This window comes from Triturus cristatus, chromosome 6, assembly GCF_964204655.1.
Source record: "Triturus cristatus chromosome 6, aTriCri1.1, whole genome shotgun sequence".
Taxonomy (NCBI): Eukaryota; Metazoa; Chordata; class Amphibia; order Caudata; family Salamandridae; genus Triturus; species Triturus cristatus.
In genome coordinates, this window is record NC_140589.1 from 1,496,563,584 (window position 1) to 1,496,583,806 (window position 20,223).

At 46.3% G+C, this 20,223-nt stretch overlaps 1 protein-coding gene across 2 annotated transcripts in view; it reads right to left on the reverse strand.

Annotated features, from left to right (window-relative positions):
* The window catches only part of GPCPD1 (glycerophosphocholine phosphodiesterase 1), a 701,876-nt gene that overhangs the window by 216,898 nt on the left and 464,755 nt on the right, over positions 1 to 20,223 (reverse strand). For both annotated transcript variants that reach the window (XM_085612626.1, XM_085612627.1), the window contains exon 15: positions 16,764 to 16,825. In XM_085612626.1, the coding sequence (XP_085468752.1) occupies positions 16,764 to 16,825 (62 nt within the window). The remainder of the gene's footprint in view (positions 1 to 16,763; positions 16,826 to 20,223) is intronic.

Sequence of the window (20,223 nt, forward strand, 5' to 3'; positions counted from 1 at the left end):
CTGAAATGTGCCGCCACTACCGCTAGGCACTTGGTGAATACGCGTGGTGCTGTTGTGACCCCGAATGGGAGCACCTTGAACTGGTAATGTTGCCTGTCCACTACGAATCTGAGGTACTTTCTGTGGGCATGGTGTACCGGAATGTGAAAGTATGAGTCTTTCAAGTCCAGTGTGGTGAGAAAGTCGTTCTGGGAGAGGAGCGGACGTACCTGCTGAAGTGTTACCATGTGAAAATGGTCCGAATGTATGTATGTGTTTAGAGGCCGGAGATCTAAGATAGGTTATAGAGTCTCGTCTCTTTTTGGTATCAGAAAATATAGGGAGTAGACCCCTACATTTTGCTGATCGGGGGGGGACCTGTTCTGTTGCGTGTTTAGTAATAACGTGGAATGTTCTTGTGACATTGGGCGTTGCCTGGGTGGAATGTTGGGGGGGTAGATGTGAGTTCTAGGCAGTACCCTGAACGAATAATTTGGGTCACCCATTTGTCTGATATGATGGACTCCCAGACGTGAAGGAAAGTTTGTAGTCTGCCCCCGACCGGAGTGGGATGGTCTGGAGGGAGCAGGGGAAAGTCATTGGGTAGGCGGTGTGGCAGAGCGGGCGGTATTTGTTTTGCCTCTGCCTTTATTGTTATTGCCTCTATAGACGCCTCTTTGATAACCCCTTGTGAAGGTGGACTGAGGAGGGGATTTGTAGGACATGGACGCGCTATCTGAGGAGTAGCCTCTGCCCGTGCCCCGAAAGGAAGAGCGGCAAAAGGAGCACCTAGGAGGGTGTGACTGTAGGGCTCCCATAGATTTCGCCGTATCTGTGTCTTTCTTCATCTTCGAGGGCCTCATCTACCTTTGGACCAAATAAATGGTCTTGATCAAATGGATGGTTTAATATGGCTTGTACCTCAGGTTTAAAGCCTGAAACTCTCAGCCAAGCGTGGCGACGGAGGAGGACACTAGTGTTAATGGCCCTGGAGGCTGGGTCTGCTGCGTCTAATGCACAGCGTATAGAGGTATTAGTTATGGTCTTACCCTCTTGAATTAATTAATCGGCCCTATTTTTGTATTTTTCTGGGAGATGGTGCATGATGGTTTCTAGTTCATCATAATGCGCTCTGTCGTTTCTGGCCAATAGCGCTTGAGTGTTGGCGATACGCCAAATATTGGCTGCCTGTGACGCAGTGCGTTTTACTGACTCATCCAAGAGCTTTGACTCTTTGTCAGGCGGTGGTGCTTCGCCTGACGCCTGGGAATTTGATCTCTTCCTTGCAGTGGATACCACTAGGGAATCCAGTGGCGCTGGCCCTTTGATGTAGGCAGGATCTGTGGGGGCAGCTTTATACTTTCTCTATGCGTGGGTTTAGGACCCTAGCCCTGACTGGGTCTTTAAAAAACTCTGGCGCATGTTTTATTACCCCTTTGAGCATAGGTAGTATAGCAGTAGACCTATGTGCAGCATCAAAGGTGTCTAGGAGGAAATCTTCCTCTACTGGGTCAGTGTGTAGCTCTACCCCGTGATAATGTGCCGCCCTCTGAAGTAGGTGGTGAAAACCTAATGAGTCTTCTGGTGGAGATGGCCAAGATGGATAAAGGTCATCTTGTGGGCCATCTGGAATGTCTGGATTATTATAATCATCCCATGGGTCTGGGGATCCTGTAGGGGTGGGGTCTTGTGGCACATCTGCTGGGTCGTAGTATGGGCCCCCCTGATCATCATGGTCTGGAGACGGGGTCGGAGAGCGATGAGGCAGGGGTGGAGAAGGTGGAGGGGGCGGAGGTGGAGAGGGTGGAGGAGGTGGGGAAGGCACTCTGAAAGGGGAGATTGCACAGTCCTTCCTCTTTGGAGGTGGAGGTGGAGCTGGTTTGTCCAAATGTCTCTTTTTAGAAGACAGTGCCAAATGTCCAGTTTTTGGATCCTTGGTAAGTGTCTTTTGCAAAGGATCCGGTGTAAATAGTTCTTGCGACACTGGTTGTTCGGTCGGCGTCGAAGTTTTCGGGGCCGATGGCTTTTTAGGCTTGTCTGTGCCGTGCTTTTTTGGAACCTCCGATTTTTTGTTCGGTGCCGAGACAGGCTTCGGCGCAGGAGTGTCGGTGCCGAGGGCCTTATGATGTTTGGTCTGCACCGAGAGGCTGGCTTCCGACACCGAGGGCTTTGGTGCGGAGCTCGGTGTCGAGGTGGAGGCCGATCTCTTCTTCGGTGCCGAAGGGTGTTTTTCGGCACCGCTGGCAGGCTGGCTCGAGCCAGAGCCGCCGGAAGGTTTATTAGGCTTCTTCACCGGGCCCGAAGGTGGGGTGTTCGAAGCAGTGTCTTTGGTCTTGCCTAGGCCCGGACGCGAAGGCGTGACCGAAGCCTTTTTGGGTGGCGGCGCGGGTATGGGAGGGGGTATTTTACTCACGACCCTCTGCGCCGGGGTGATGTCCTCCACATCAGAGTCGTCGGCTTCGGAAGCACTGACTAGGTCCTCTTCGGTGTGCTGCTGTCTGGGAGCTTCGACGTCATCCCCGAAGATGTCGACTGGAACGGAAGTCGAGGAGTGCGCCATTTTCCGTCGGGCCCTTCGATCTCGAATAGTCTTTTGGATCTAAAAGACTTTCAGGCGGGACAGTCTCGAGCCTCGTGTTCAGGGGAGAGGCAGAGGTTGCACACCTCAGGAAGATCGGTGTGGGGGAATTTGGACCCACATCGAGGGCACTTCTTGAATGGAGTTCTTTCCATCAGCCGGGACCGGAGCCTGCATAGGCCCGAAGGCCGCCGTCGATGACTGGAATCGAAGGTGTGTCGAAGAAGAAGGTGATTGAGGAGATCAGGATCTGAATACCGCGGAGAGCGAGGATTCCGCTTCGATCGTCGAACTGGAATGTTCGGAACCGGAGCGCGAAGTATTACATCCGAACCCGATGGCGGAAAAAAACAATCTGAGGATGGAGCCGAAGCCCATGCGCAATACGAACCAAGGGAGGAGTCACCGACCTTGTGACTTCCAAAGACTTTCCAAGAGGAAAAACAAACTGCAAACATCCGGGGCCAACACCAGATGGCGATCTATGCAAAAGTGTGTAATCTGCAGCTCATATGCCTCAAACATGATGTGAAACTGAAAAATCAAAAGCAGTGAGAATGGGGAGAACAGAGAGAAAGGAGAAACTGGGAAACAGAGAAGAGCATGAGTGGGGAGAAGGATAGAAGAGGTGAGAAGGGGAGGAAGAAAAGCTGAGTGTAGGAGAGAACAAAAGTGTAGCTATGCATTATTAAACAGACAGTTATTTAATATGTGTGGTTGAGGGATGACACAGTAGAAGCATACTTGGCATGCTGCAATAGTGGCTAGTTCTGCTGTCCAATACACGCAATAATAATTAAGTGTATTAAGGTCTGCTGACTTTAAAATATATATTTCTGTAGCATCACCATAGGTGCTCCCGATGCGAGATAATAAAGTGCCAGTAATGCCATCGGGATCAAACTTTGGTGGACAGCGGGTTCTGAATGTTCAGAGTTATATTACATGATCAGGCTAGAAGACAACATTCCAATGCTATCTCTTCAAAATGAAGTCAGACACTCATTCGGACAGGCTTCCACGGGCACCTTAGAAATAATCAAGCACAACATTCACCTGAGTCTGCTCCACGGTTGTGTTCAGAGGTGAACAAACATTCCCTGCCCCCCCCCCCCCCCCAAAAACACATTTGCTGCAGTGTCTCAAAGTGCCAAGCACATTCATGCAATCTACGTCTTATGCGGCTCCATTCGCACATTTTCAAGAAACTCGACAAAATAATTAAAGCACAGAGGAGCGGGGGACTCCTGCTTCCACCACCTCTCCCAAACAAAGCGCTACATTTTAGCGCCGAATATTAAAGAGTGGCGGGTTCCCGCCTTTGAAACAAAGGACAGCGTTTTCCGATTACCCTAAAGTGCGAAAAGATGTGGCAAAAATCAAACCCATCGCACTTGCTGCCTCTTCCCCCTGCCCCACAGCTAAAATACCAACGAAATATCTCTTCTTTGCCTCTAGTACGGTCTCCCTGAATCTGTACACTGTCGACGAAGAAGAACTTTCTCTGTTTACAGCCGGTTCCCTGCATCCAGCGCCTCGACTCCCGCTTCCGTCCAATGCAGGGGAGGCACTACTGTGAGGTTCAGGAAATAGAGAAAGGCCTACAAAACAGTTTTAAGTGTGTGTAGTCATCAAGCACTGGCAATGGCAACCGATGTCCTAACTTGCCTCATACAATGCAAATGTAGGCGAGCCTACAAATTATTAGCAAGACCAGAGTTACGAGGTGGCTCAGGCTGTAAAAGCTGGTGCATGAGCACAATTTAAAAATATTTTGTATGCCAGCATACAACAAATAGGTTACGTTAAAATATGGTGCCTTTAAAGTTCAAGTAAATACAAGTCTTTTAAATGCTGAATCGTGGTAAATCATATTATTTGTTATCTTGTAAAAGTAAACAGAAACAATTCTGGGCCAGCTTTGACAACATTTTAAGGGCGTGGCTTAAAACGCATACGTTCAAAATCTCTGCTTAGTGTTATGTGCCACCTGACTGGTATTTTGCTGCTTCCTTCTGTCTTTGCATCGAGATATACACAATACAACAATTAACATTACACCTACCACAAGCCAAGACTACTGGCTTTGTCAATAGGTGTTAGTTGCATAAGATAAATAAGCATCAACAATGGCATCTTTATATAAAATCGTTAAAATGCTTCAGTTCGGAAAAGATGAGACGGAAAGAACTGTAACGAGTCCATTTAAAGATCCATCAGAAGCAGTGAAGGGAAGTACTGCCGCAAGTTAAGATTATTCTGTTTTACTCGAACGGTGAGAGTAAGGATAGAGAGCCCGAAAGGGACCCGTCCCAGCACCTGCTTATTAGAACTGCTGGTGTGGAGCACCGACAGGACCCGGCCCACTTAAAGCCCAGCGTATCTGTCTATTTTCAGGTATTTATATAGCGCGAGTTCGACAGAAAGGTATTGGAGTGCTTTAAATAAGCAGAAGGACATTTATGCCAACCCTCCCGATTTCGAGCCTAATCCCTGGCCTGCCTATTGATTTTAAACATCTGACCTTGAGAATCCACTGCGGACAAACAATTAGTCGTCAGCCTAGTATCCTAAGCCTTAGCCCTGACTCTGCATAGGTTTAAATGTGATGCGTGCAGTGACTCATGGGTAGGGGCGGAGGAAAGGTATTCACTGCAGCCAAGGTGCAGCCTGTGCCTCCGTTTGATGGGACCGCAGTGACAGGCAGTGAGTAGTCCAATGCCTCGAAGTGTGCTGCGAGCAGGCACGCAACACCCATTGGACTCACAGGGCTTCAGCCCCCTCCCCCCCCCCCCCCCCCCGTCGTGTGTGGCAGCCCGGGATGAGACAGCTTCCCGGCGCACACACAGCCCTCCCGAGCACTTCACAGGTCTTTAAAAGACCATTTGCATGTTAATGAGGCCTCGCTGTTGTTTCACCCCTTCTAAGAGCCCCTGCAGCTCCACTCTGCCTATGGCTTAAAAGATTCAGCCCCCCCCCCCCCGAATGTTTTTTTTGTCCCCCCCCCCCCCGAAATTTGGCTCTAGTTGCGCCTCTGGCTGCGAGTAACCGGCTACTCCAGCCTACATGCCTGCAGCACTCTGATTCACCATGACAATCAATCACGCGTGTCCCTCTAAGCCACAGCGCTCTCTGTCCTTGCCAGGGTAAGGGAAAACAAAGTATTGATCCGATGGGGTGGTGCCAGCCCACAGCAGTAGGGGGGTCCCTCTGTAGCATAGGGGGGTCTCTCTGAGCCTGATCTGTACTGGGAACAAAGCAAAGAACCCCCTAATTTTCTCTGCGCAGGAGTCAATCCAAAAAGAACCAGTGAGCCATTTCTGCCTTATTACAGAAAAATGTGCACAGCAAAGCTCCGAGATTTTCAGATCCCACAAAACAGGATCTTAACATTTATTTCATTAAGCTTTGTTCTTTGTATCCTGGTACTTTACTGGATTTTGTACACCGGACTAAGAGTACCAGAATGCAAAGGAAAAATTTGGACACCACAATATACCAAGACTGTCCCTAAAGGCGAGAAATTCAAGGCAAGACCCAGCGGTCTCCGGCACCTGCACAGGAAAAAAAATATTCTAGGTGTGTGCACATATTTTTTAAAGGTAGTTTGCAAACAAACTGGCATTGACTGTTCAATACCATGCAAAAGTCTAGAATGTTCACTTAAGGAATAGCACTGCAATGCCAGATGCTCATCACCCTTTCATTCCATTTGAAGCTGCAAAAGTCCGCACTTCAGAAGAGAAAACATTGTGTGATGATAAATGAACTCAGCAATGAGGCTGCGGGAAAAAGAAATAAGAGCAGAGATAAGCCAGAGAAAGACAGAGTGAAAGTTAGGGTAGAGAGACTGCCCAATATATTGACGTGTCATAAATGTACAATGTTAATATTAAATACTCAATTTCAGTAAGGCAGCATACTACACTCTTCTTACTGGTGCGTGAAGACCCCATTAGTATGAAGCAACATTTTATTTATATGTAAATGAAAACTTGTGAATTAGCGGAATTAATAGATAATCATAATATTGATATACTATTTGTTACCGAAACATGGGCAGACGAAGCTTCAGATGCCGACCTGACCCTGGCCATTCCGGAGGGTTACTCCTTCTCCAGAGCTGACAGAAAAACAAAACGTGGGGGAGGATTGGCAATTATAGCAAAAAAAGACTATAAAATTAAAACTTCAGACAAAGGAAGTACCCCAGACTGCGAAACCTTAACTTTCCAAATTAAAATCACAGACAAATATACGTTTAATGGACTACTTATATACAGACCACCTAGTGCAAAAACGCCCTTGATTGAGCTGCTAAGCCCGTTTCTCGAATCCAGTGTGATTAGTCCAGACTACACAGTTTTAGGAGATTTTAACCTACACTTAGAAAAAATCTCCGACCCAAAGGTAGCCCCATTTATTGATGCAATGTCAAATTTTGATCTAAAACAAAAAATATACATGGACACCCATGATGCTGGCCACACATTGGACGGTCTTTTCACTTCATGTGAAAGTCTAACAAAAATAGACACTATCCCTATCCCGTGGTCAGACCACAAACTAATCAGTTCTATTTTAGAAATTAAAGAGGACACTGGGAGACCCATGGAACACATTAAACAAACAACGTACCTAGAATGGTCTAAAATGGATAACCAGGCATTTACTGAAACACTCCAATTATCATACCCCACACTTCACGAAGATTGTAATACAGCCTGTAAACAATTCAACGAGTGGTTGGAGAATGCTGTTAAACTAACAGTCTTCCCCGATGATTGGAAAATGATATCAATCAGACCGCTTCTAAAAAAAACCTAACTTAGACTGCGAAAGCCCGAACAACTATAGACCAATAGCCAGGATCCCTTTTGCCGCTAAAGTTTTAGAGAAACTATTGAATAAACAGTTATCCCGATACTTGTTGGACGGCAACTGGTTGGACCACTCACAGTTTGGTTTCCGTGAAGGACATGGAACGTAGACTGCTCTTATCACAGCAGTGGAGGAACTCAGGCAAGCACTGGATAACGGATCGAAGGCCGCATTGATTCTACTTGATCTATCGGCGGCCTTCGATACAGTCAACCATGAGATCCTCATAACACGTCTAAAAACAGCACAATTACATGATTTAGCTTGTGCCCTCATTACTTCCTATTTAGAGAACAGAACCTTCTCAGTAGAATCGGGAGAGGCAAAATCCAACAAATTCAACCTACCATGTGGAGTCCCGCAGGGCTCCTCGATGAGCCCCACTCTTTTTAATCTGTACGTAACTCCCCTTGCACAAATAATAATGAACTGTGGCTTTACCCCAATATCCTACGCCGACGATACCCAAATCGTGGTCTCAATAAATAAAGACGTAGAGAACACAGCAGAAAAATTTCAAATCTGCATGGTACAAATCAGCCAATGGATGAGAACAAACTGCCTAAAACTAAACGGGGATAAAAGTGAGGTCATGATACTAGGAGGGGACACAAAAATATGGTCCCATTCATGGTGGCCAAAAGAATTAGGAGTATGTCCTGAACCATCAGAAAAGGTGAAAAACCTGGGCATCACTCTAGATACCAATCTTTCCTTTGATGCCCAAGCCAGTAAGCTGGCATCATCACTTTGGTACATTCTAAAAATGATTAAGAAAATTTTACCTTACCTACCACATGACTCCCGCAAGACAGTGGTGACAGCATTAGCCTTGTCCAGACTGGACTAAGGAAACGGCTTATACGCCGGAGCCAGGAAGAAAATCCTACTCAAACTCCAACGCCTGCAGAATGCAGCGGCCAGGCTGATTTTAGGGATACCAAAATTTGAAACAATCAGCCACAAACTAAAAAATCTGCACTGGCTGCCAATTGTAAAAAGGATACAATTTAAATCACTATGCTTAGCATATAAAGCAATTACTGGCACTGGATCACAATTTTTAAAATCCCATTTAAAACTGTATGAGCCAAATAGACTTCTAAGATCCAGCCAAATGAAAATAATCAGGATCCCAAGATTTAAGAGAGCTAACTGGGGCGGAAGAAGTTTCCTGGTACACACGGCAAGAAGCTGGAACCAAATACCGCTAGACATAAAAAACAGCCCATCTCTGAAAATCTTCAGAAAGAAAGTTAAAACGTGGCTTTTCTCCACATAGCCCTAATCAACATCTTCAAGAGCCAGCGGTATCTCACAGCGCCAAGACGCCCTTGGGCATTCGCGCGCTCTACAAATGGATAAATCAATCAATTAGCTAAACGGTGTTCATTGTTCACTAATCACCAAATAATTCTTAAATTATTAAGAAGGCTTATTTTTTGTGACAAAAATGAAACCAAAACAGAGAAAGGCTCTTCAAGTAATAAGCAAGCCCTCCTCAAACCATCAGGGCCAGTTTAATTTTGTGAGTGCCTTTGAAGTAAACAGATAGTCATCTTAAAAGCATCCTCAAATCATCAGAAACCATCTCATCTTGGGATGTCATCGACTGCTCATCCTCTGATCAACAGAAACAATCACATCTTGTGGAGTCATCAGATACTCATTTTCAAGTCATCCTCAAATCATCAGGCTCACTTTTCTAAGCTCTGCTGATGACCTCAAGAGCTTGAGGGTGTCTGATGGTGTGAAAATGACTTCTAGAGTAGTTGGATGATCATTCAATGACTCTCTGCCAAGAAGAAACAACTTGCAAACATCCGGACCCAACACTAGATGGTAGGAGTATGCAAAGCATGTGATCTACAGCTCACATGCCTTGAACAAAGGAGTTCGGAGGTGGAAGCTCCAGGTTGAAGCACTTCAGTCAGGAGATTAGTCCTGACCTGCAAGGAAGGCCGCTCTAGTCCGAGGACCTTGGCTGCCCTTTAAAGCATGGCATAGGATGCCCCCTCCTCCATAACCACAGTTGGCAGAGAGAGCATGCTGTTGTGTCTTACAGAAAGGTTTTGTCCTGTATGTAATGCATTAACAATCTCTAGACATCTAGAAAGTGTGGAGTGCAATCTGCTGCAGCCTGTGGGTGTGGAAATAAGACTAACAGCTCAAGTGTCTGGTTAAGGTGGAAGCTGGAAACTACCCTATGGAGGAATTTTGGATGATGTTACTCTATCCTGATGTACCTGAAAGAAAGGCTCTTAAATGTAAGAATGTGTATTTCACTAACTCATCTTAGGGAAGTAATGGCTACAAGAAAAGCCGCCTTCCAGGACAAGATTTGGAGTGGGCAAGAATGAAGTGGTTCAAAAGGAGGGCCCAGGAGTCTATTGAGGGCTAGGTTAAGATTCAAGACAGGCGCAGGAGGCGGACTAGTTGGATTGACCCTTTTGAGGCCTTCATGAGTGGTACTCTGAATAACAAAATATGTTACCTATTCAGTAAGTAGTCAGCTACAGCAGCCAGGCGTTAATGAATAGATGTGCAGGCAAGGCCTGACATCTGGAAGTGAACAGAAGAGATGTTGTACAGATGCTGTGAGATGATTGACAGTTTTAGGAAGACAATGAATAAAACGTTTCCACTTGGCTGCATAACAGACCCGAGTAGCAAGCCGGCGTGCCTCTGAGAATAGGCACACATTCTTCTGGCAGGTTTAGGTAACCAAACTAAGACCTCAGAAGCCATATCGCAAGGTTGAGTTGCTGAAGGGTGCAGTGTCTGAGAGTGCTATGGTTTTGCGTGAGAATGTTCGGCCTGCTGGGGAGCTTCTTGTGTGGAACTAGAGAAAGTTCTAGCAGCGTGGAGTACAATGGCTGGTGCGCCAAGTTTGGTGCCAATAAGAAGAGTGTGAGGGATGTCTTTCTTAGCCTCCTGACCACGAAAGTGAGACAGGCGGAAAAGTGTAAGCAGATATCCCTGACCAATGCATCCATATTGCATCACCTATTACCGTGGGTGTGGTAGTCTGATGGCAAAATTTGGGCATTTTCGGCTGTGGCGAACAGATCTATCTGTGGGAACCCCAACACTAAAAGTACCTGAGTAGGGCCTGAGGGTGGAGTTCCCATTCATGGACTTAGTGTGGCCTGCTAAGCAGGTCCCCGAGATTGTTGCCCACCCTGAGACTGCCTTGAATGAGCAGATGTACTCTATAATGTTTTAACTCATGCTCTGTGCTTCACTGGATAGCTATGGCGACTGTGTGCCACCTTGTATTTTTTAACTTGAACACGGTAGTTGTGTTATCCAGGCGTGACAGGACTGCCTGGCTTTGGATGAGAGGGTGATAAGGCCAGAAAGCGAGCTTAATGGCTAGCAGCTCCAGGTTACTGATGTGAAATGTTTTTCGGGCAGAGGTCCAATGGCCCTAAACAGAGAGAGGATTGAGATGCACTTCCCAACCTGTGAGTGAGGTGTCTGTGGTGATGGTCTCTTATGGAATTGGGTCCAAAAAGGGCTGCCCCTGTAACAGGATGTTTGTGTGCACCACAGCTTTTGTGTTCCATCTCAACAGAGGTGTGGGTGTCCTCAAGGTGACCCTCTGCTTTACAGAACTGTGCCTGCCACAAGGCACTGCAGTAACGGGCATATGTGGAGCCTGGAATGAGGGACTATAGCTATGCAAGAGGCCATCATGCCTAATAAACGCATACCTCATCTGGCAATCTGGCCAAAAAAGAGGTAGCAGCTTTTGGAAGACTTGTACTCGTCCTGGGGTAGGCTTTTTCAACGTGTGCATGTGCCTCGAGAATAGTCCCAAGAAAAGGCTGTCCTTGAAGCGCTCGAGGTGAGGTTTGCCAAGATGGATGGTGAAGCTGAGTCTGTGCAAGGTGTGTATTTATTGCGGTCTTGGTGTGTGCTTGGTAGAGTTGCTGCATGGTGCTCTTGATCAGCAAGTCGTGTAGGTAAGGGAACACCTGGATGCTGCTCTTCCCGAGATGAGCTGCCACCGCGGCTAAACATTTGGTAAAAGCCCTTGGTACTTGGTAAACCCAAAGGAGAACACTGTGAATTGATAATGATGTCCACTAATCACAAACCTTAGGTATCTCCGATGTGCTGGGTGGATGGGTATGTGGAAGTAGGCGTCCTTCAGATCTAGGGCGGTCATGAAGTCGACTGCAGTAATGGAACAGTGTCTTGTAGTGTCACCGACTGCTGTAATGGAATAGTGTCTTGTAGTGTCACCATGTGAAAGTGCTCCAACAGAATGGATCTGCTGAGAGGCCCAAGAGCAAGGAAGGGCCTGAGAGAGTCGTCATTCTTGAGGTTAAGAAATTAGAGGGAATATTCAAACTTTCCACGGTGTTGAGGAGGAAGTGGCTCTATGGCCCCTTTGTCCAAGAGAGCCTGCACTTCCTTGTGAAGTAGCTGCAGATGTTCTTCAGATACTTGTTGTTGAAGGGGAATGTTTGGTGTGGTTTGTGTGAGTTCCAGACAATACCCCTCCTGTATAATATCTAGAACCCAACAGTCTGAGGTGATTTCTGACCAGCAAGATAGAAACCCTGCAATCTTCCCAGTCAGGTGTCGTGTGATCGGGGGGAAATGTAAGAGCAGCACTGTTTTGAGAGGGCAGTTCCTTTTGGGGCTACACACTTGCCTCTATCCTTGCCATTGTTCCCCCTGTATCCACCCTGTAATAACCTCGCGAGGGGTATTGTTGCACTGGCCTAGTGAAGGTGGAAGAGGTTTCTGAAGTTGGGGTCTTGGGTACGCGACAAACTTGTGTGCACCAAAAGGAGACTCGGGGAGGCGGTGTTTGGAGGGCATCCATGGCCTTGGCCGTATCAGTGTCTTTCTTTACTTTTTTCAAGCATCTCATCGACCTGAGGGCTAACGATGCGGACCTTCAAATGGGACATTAAGGAAGTGCTGCTGGACCTCCAGTTTAAAACCTGAAACACGCATCCAGGCATGGCGGCACACAAGGATACTTGTGTTAATGCCACAAGCTGCTATATCCGCAGTATCCAGAGAGCAGAGGTATTGGAAATAATCTTTCCTTATGCTACTACCATCAGCTGCCTCTTTTTTACGGTATTGTTCTGGTACCAAGTTTGCCATCTGATCCCAGTGGTTGCCACTGCACTTGGGGAGGAGGCCAATGGAATTGGAGATTCGCCAATTGGTCACCAAATGAGCCGCCACTCTCTTACCTCTAGAATCTATTGTTTTGCTCACCCAGTTGAGAGGGGGCGAAACACCAGTGCCTAGTGTGTTAGTGAGTTTCCTGGCTGAATGAAACACTGGAGAGTCAGGGGCTAACTGCCCAGAAATGTAAAGGGGGAGGAGGGGCACTGAGGGAGGCCATAAACTTCCTCTCTACTGTAGGCGGGCTAAATCTCCTTAAATGGTTCCTCAAAAATCTCTGTTGCAGGTGGCAGGTCTGAGAGCCCACTTGAGCATGGAGAGGAATTGGAGGGAGCGTTGGGTAGAGGAAATGGTTTCCACAAGGAAATCGTCCTCCTCTTGCTGCACATGGAGCTATACGTTGTGAAAAGTGGCTGACCTATGTCGAACCTTATAGTATGAAGTAACATCGTCTGGTGGAGAGGGTTTAGCAGAGTACAGGTATGGATCAGTATTGGCAGAGGGTTCTACAGTACAGTTGTCCAAGAGACCTGGGCCCTGTGGGTCATATGGGTCACAAGGATGCCTGAGACTATCCCTGCAACCCCATCCCCACCACCCCGAGTGTGAGGAACCCCGAGATTAGTGCTTTGGAGACTCCAAAGGCAACACTGGAGAAAGAAGGGAAGGTGAAGGAGGAGGATGAGCAAGAGGGCAGTGGAAAGGTAGCACTGTAGGTTTTAGTGGTCTTTTAGGAGCAGGAAGCACTGAGGTGTTGAAGGCCTCCTCAAAAGTCAATTTACTCTTATGAGGAACAGAATCCACCTGCCCCTGTGGCGGCTGAGACAGAATCTTACCAGTGCCAGGCCAAATATGTATTTGTTGCTACAGAGCATCAAGGTGGCTCTGCAGATGCTCATGGACTGGCTGTCCATTGTCATCAGAAGTGGCAGAGGAGGCAATAGTAGAAGGCGGCCATGATGAAACTGAAGAAGGTTGCCATCCAGAAGGGGTCAAGCTCAATCTCGGCCCCAGAAGCTTCGGTTCAAAGGGTATCGGCACCAAATTGGCCCTCTGGTACGAATGCTTCTGTAAAGTTTGTTTCTGCTCCAAAATCTTTAGCTTCAAGCATTTTAAGACAGGGGGTGATAGAGGCTGCACCTCTGGTTCTGGCACCGAAGTGTCAGATAAGGATTAAGGGTTTGATTAGGACTTTGGCACAGAGTGTGGAGCAGGCGTCCGGTCCGGCTCAGACTGTCATTGTCGACCATGGCTGGAAGGCAGTGGCGCACACTGCCATGTGGGTAGCACAGGTGCTTGAAGCAGGCTTCTCCACATCATGAGTGGGGGGTGTGGGGATTGGGGAGAAGTAGAAATACCCACTTAGTTTTCTTTTGACGTTGGGCTGGTGGAGGCTCTCCTGACTAGTCATCCTTTGAGTCAACATTTTCCATGGAGACGCCCACCTATATTTTGATGCCTGGAGCTTCTACCTCTTAAACATCAGAACCCTTTCCCTCACCGAAGATGTATGGGGTTTCTTCTTCCTCCTGCCTATTCTCCATGGCTGCCGAGGCAACAAGAGCATCAGTTCGGAAGAGTCTTTTTGTTACGGAAGGCAAGGCACGCCGAACAGGAATCTTCAAAGTGTTCGTAAGTCTAGCAAAGATTGCAGCTTTCGTGGAGGTCAGACCTTGGGTGCTTGGAGTGGCAAGTAGGACATGAACAGAATGGAGTCCTTTCCATTACGGAGACATTCTCGAACTGGAAGGTGGGAGCTGAGAGGCAGGTGACTGACAGAGTGATGAGGTGCGCAACAGTATAGACCGACTAGAACGCAGGATTGTTTGGAACTACAAATTATGAAACTGATCTGAGGGCCCGGCGAGAACACCACACAGCGAAGAACTGGAGCTCACCAGTTCAACTAGTCTGAACCTGACAGAAGTGAAAAAACTATTAAACAAAGGAACCAATGCCCATGCACAGTACCACTAACAGGTGTAATCACTAGGTCCTGTGACTCAAAAAGACTTCTTTCTTCGAAAGAAGTTGTACACGTTTGAGCTTAACACTAGGTAGTTGAAGTACGCACAGCATGGGTATTTACAGCTACACATGGCATGTACATAATTTTCTATGAAGAAAAACAATGTACAATTTGAGGTTAAAAGACTCAGCCCTGTTCCTGGGATTCTTATGGGATCCTTATCTCACAGGCTAAAAAAACAAACAGACCAGTTAACCACCTGTACAAGGCTTGCTGGGAAAGAGTGCCTATCAGGTCCTTAAGGGAATAGGCCTTCTTTTTCTATCTCTGTTAAATGTAAGCCTTCAGGCTGCATTTATACATTCATGTTCAAAACACAGAACTTCATTGCACTATATTTCCTATTGAAAAGTGCTGCAATTCAGTTCTATGAATACATTTGGGTGAAATATTCTGAACATTCATGATAAATGAGGCCTTGCTAGGCTTGCATTCAACAGATTAACTAAGAAGTCCAGGAACAAAGACTCTTTGATGTGCATTAAAAGAACTATATAGAAGTATGTTCGAAGGTGCGCATATGCAGTGGGAAATTACACAAGTAGTTATGACAATCAATGAAGCACCAGATATGTAGAAACTACTATTATACATATATCAACATTGAAGAGCTGAAGTCTGAGGATTCTCTTCTCACGCTTTATGCAAGCTAAAACACCCGTAAGCATAAAAGTATCAGGGGGCTTGGAGCTCAAGAGCTCTACTTCTTTGGCCATAGTTTGAGCCATATAATGTGGTGGACAGGCTACACAAGGTGCAAGACTAAGGAAATGTTCAATTTCTATGACAACTGTTTTTTAAACAAAGATAGGGACTCCTATACTGAGAACACTCTAGCAGCCCACCCAAGATGCAAGTGGACACGGATCCAACAGATGGACTATCCAGCTTCCTCCAAACCTTCCACTGAGAATGCTCAGGAACACCGCACCACAGCTATTGCACCAGCTCCTTGAGCAACGAGTTCCAAAGTGCACTTGCTCCAAGGTTGAGCCAGTGCCAGACATTTGGAGAGGATGAATAATGAGCTGCATCTCCTGGCCCAGCTCAAGCAGAAGGGCCAAAACCAAGGTCCGTGAATTTTACCAAAGCCTCAAGTTGCCACTCGCCAAGCTATGACTCTCACTAGGTGGAGGACAATACCAGAAGCAACAGGCATTTTGAACTACGCTGAATAGCGCTGACCAGATTACAGGGAGAGCTCGAACTGTCACCATAATTAATCACTTTCTTTTTTTTACGCAAACACGTTCTTACTGAAGTGACATTTAAAAAAAAAAGAAATTTGCTCTTATTGCATTGGTATTTCACTACATTATCCCTCGGCCTGCAACAAGGACTAACTTACTGCACATTTTATCAAGATAAACAAGCCGCCTAACTGAAATCCCATTTTATTTTAACTCTGTTGCTCCTACCTCAGTATGCGTTTTTTTTTTCTCGTTTTTTTTTACTGAAGGATTTATTGTCTTAATATGTATGGATTTGACCTTCGTTTTATATTGAATTTTTTATTAAATGGTAAAGGTTTTAAATAACCATGTACAATAAAGCATTACCTTACCTATACTGAGAACAGGTTATATTATAAGCATGTGAATCTAACATTAGGTGACATAACGTATCTTTATTAAGTAACTCAGATGTACATTGCTTGCCAGTATTGCTCCTTGCTTTTGAATAATTTATGAAATTCCCTTTCTGATTGGTTACTCATTCAGTAAGTGTTTTTTTTTTATTGCAAACTGCTTGTTGCAATTCCTTAAATATGGTGCTTCAAATGCGTAAAATGTATTCCATGTTGACCTACTTTCTCAAGTGTTCTGAATGTAACTTTATGCTCCAGTCTGGGTGGTTGTGTCATTTGTGGTCCTCCCTATAGGACTGGCACATGCACACCTGTCACAGATGTGGTCACTATTAAGTGCAATAAAATGTTGACAGTTTTCCACAAGTCCGCCTCAGTACGTTTTAAAATTCAGACCAATATTAGATCACAAAACAACATTACAAAAATGATGAATCTGTTGTTCATGTGTGCAAAAAGAAAAAAATACAAATAATCTTTATGGCAGCGCACCACAATTTAATGCCTGCAAATAAAGTTTATATTATATCTTATCTTTCAGGTACACTTACCATCTGAAGAGAGGGGAATGGTTGGTTATCTGAAACTGAACTCTCTTCATCAGGAACAGATGCTAAAAACAAATTAAATATATATTTTAAAAATAGGAATGTAAACAAGGGAACAAAATTTCATTCACGTACTCGGGAGAATAGAACTTATATAAATTGAAAATCTATTGAAAGGAAAATTTTACTTACCCAGTAAGAATCTGCTATCTAGGCTTCGATGTGGGCAAGTTTTGTCTTCAAAAAAAGTATTTCAAATCAGTTAGTAGTGTGACTCCTCCCTCTTGCTAGTAATGCACACATGGTATTGACTCCATTGTTAAATTGTTTTACGCATGGCAGGTGTTTGAAATGGAAGTCACTAGTTGGAAATGGTTTGCACCTTTGTCCAAGTAGGGACCCTTCTTCCTAGTCAGGGTAAGGGTATACACTTCTAAAATAACCCCTGGTCACACCCTTTGTAGCTGGGCATGAGCAGACAGGCTTATCTGAGAGGCAGTGTGTAAAGCATTTGTGCACATATACAGTGAAAACACTAGAAAGGGACACCACACCAGTTTAGAGAAATAAGTAATCTTTATATAAACCAAAACGACAAAGATCAAAATGTACTTCGTAGAGGTAAAAACAGCTCTGTCCATTGCAAACTATAGATGCAACACTTTCAACCCAAAGTACCTTGGATGCGCCAAAATCTTTAACAAAAACAGCTGCAGGGAAGGTGATGCGTTGGTTCCTTACGTGCAGGGAAGGTGATGCGTTGGTGCCTTACTCCAGGGAAGGTTGATACGTTGGTTTCTTACTCCAGGGGAGGTGATGTGTTGGTTCCTTACTGCCACGCAGAGAAGGCGATGAGTCAGTTCCTTACTGTAGGGGAGGTGATGCGTTGGTTTCTTGCTGTGCGAGGAGGTGATGCGTCGGTTTCTTACTGGAACCCGGTGTCCTTGTAGACTTGGCACCCCTGTGCGATGCGTGCAGATCTGGGATGCGTCGATTTTCGATGCGGTGGCAATGGTGCTGCCTTGGTCTCTCTAGCCGCGGTCCCACGATGCATTGGTTCTTGCAGCCACACAGGTCCTGCCTCAGATTCGGTGCAGTGATCTCGGACTTCGGAGATTGGCACACAGACTTCGGCTTGTGGCGATTTCTTCAGCCGTGGGCAGACGCTGTGTCGGTTTCACAGCAGCGATGCATCGGAAACTGGTGCAGATGAGCCATACGTTTTAAAGTTGCATCTCTTTTCCACCTCCCAACAGCCGGAACAACCTCTAGAGGCCCAGCTTAGCAACAGGCACCTCCTGGCAGGTCAGAACTCTCAGCAAAGTAGTTCAGGGGAGCTGGCGGTGAAGTCTTTGTGGCCTTGAGACTTCAGAACAGGAAGCAAGCTCTAATTCTAGTCCTTGGAGCTCTTCAAGCAGGGTACACAGCAAGGTCTTTGTCCTCTCTTTGGCATAAACAGCCACTGCAGGTCAACCCCAGACAGCACACAGCAGAGGACAGTACTCCGCCTTCAACTTTCCCAGCTTTTCTCCTTGGCAGAGGTTCCTCTTGAGTCCAGAAGTATTTTAAAGTTCTGGGGCCTGGGCACCAATATGTATACAACATTTTCCTTTGTTCTCTAGTGGCAGAGAGGCTCTGTGCAGAGTCAAAACCAGTACTGTCCTCTCAGGTCCAGCTTCCCGGCAGGAGGAGACAGCATTGTGTAAGGCAGACCAGGCCTATTAAGGTGAAAGGAAATTTCCTCCCCCTACTCTAAATGCAGCCCAGGTCTATTTAGCCCAGCCCTAATTCATCCAGGAAAGGCAGGACACACCTCAACCCCCTCAGTGCCTATCTACAGTGAATCCACATCCCCAACCCCTGTTTCTCCAAAGCCAGACATCAATCATCACACACCAGCAGAGGCACACAGGGTGGTTCAGCAAGAAAAGACCTACGTTCTTAAAGTGTTTTTTTCAAACACAGAATGTAAAAATCATCCATATTAAAAGATGCATTTTTATATTGAGAGTTTAGGCATACTAAACTCCACCTTCCTATCTTGTCCCAATCGGAAGTTATATTTATAAGATGTTATAAATAAACTCCAATTCGATCCTATGGGATAGCCTTTCAATAGTGAAAAACAAAATTCACTGTAGTTCACTATCAGGACATGTTACACACATCAGGACGTGTTCTACCTTTTCCCTACACTGCACTCTGCCCACAGGGGTTCCTTGGGCCTACCTTAGGGGTGACTCCTATGTAAGGAAAGGGTTGTGCACTTGCCAGGCCACCATGGCAGTAACAAACAAGTTACTTACCTTTGGTAACAATATATCTGTAAGTGACATATATTAGTTATAGATTCCTTACCTTAGCAATTACCCCCAGGTGTCAAAGGATCGGGAGAAATATTTTCTTAGCAGTACCCTGCGCGTCGGTGGGTGGCATCGGTCGACTCCGCGTCCGTCGTCGGCAAGTTATCGCCGGGATGACATCGCGTTATCTACTTAGACGTTGCCCCTGCACACTGAAGTCAGTTCTTTGTACACGACTTTCCACGTCAGAAGCGCAGAGCCATGCAAGACACTGACAACTGGTGCACAAACTTAGGGCCCTGAAGGGGAGTTCCTTTGCCTAGAAGGCAGTTCGCAGAACGGGGAGGATGGGTGGGGCGGTATGGAATCTAAAACTAATATATGTCTCTTACAGAGATAAGGTAAGTAGGTTGCTCATCTGAAAGAAACAGTTTTAGATTCCTTACCTTAGAATCAATACCTCAGCGATACCAGGAGGTGGGTCTACGCACCAAGTTCACACCAGAAAGTCCTGGAGAACCTTACGGCCAAAGAAGCAGTCTCTTCTGACTTGACTTTCCAGGCAGTAATGCTTGGTGAACATGTGCAGTGATGCCCACGTGGCTGCCTGGCAGATGTCACTGAGGGGGACTCCATGTCACAAAACGGTAGTGGCTGCCTTCGCCCTGGTGGACTGAGAACGCAGGCCTACCGGAGGTTCCTTTTTTGGCAAGGAATAGCACATTTTTATGCAAAGAACGACCTATCAAGAGATGGTTCATTTTTGCACGGCCTGACCTTTCTTCGCACCCGCATAGCCCACAAAGAGGTGATAATCAATCCGGAATTGTCGTGTGCGATAGGGATAAAACAATAACATACGTTTTGGTTCCAGAAGGTGGAGTCTCTCCTTCTCCTTGGACGGATGCGGGGGCGGAAAGAAGGTAGGCAAAGTGATGGTCTGACCTATGTGGAAAGGGATAACCACTTTGGGAAGGAATGAAGGTCTTGTGCGGAGTACAACCTTGTCCGGACGGCCTGCAAGGAAAGGAGGATTAGATGAGAGCTTAGAGCTCACTCACCTTGCGAGCAGAGGTGAGGGCAACCAGAAAGGCAGTTTTAAGAGTTAAGAGCCTGAGACGGCAATTATGTAGCGGCTCGAAGGGAGCGCACATAAGGTA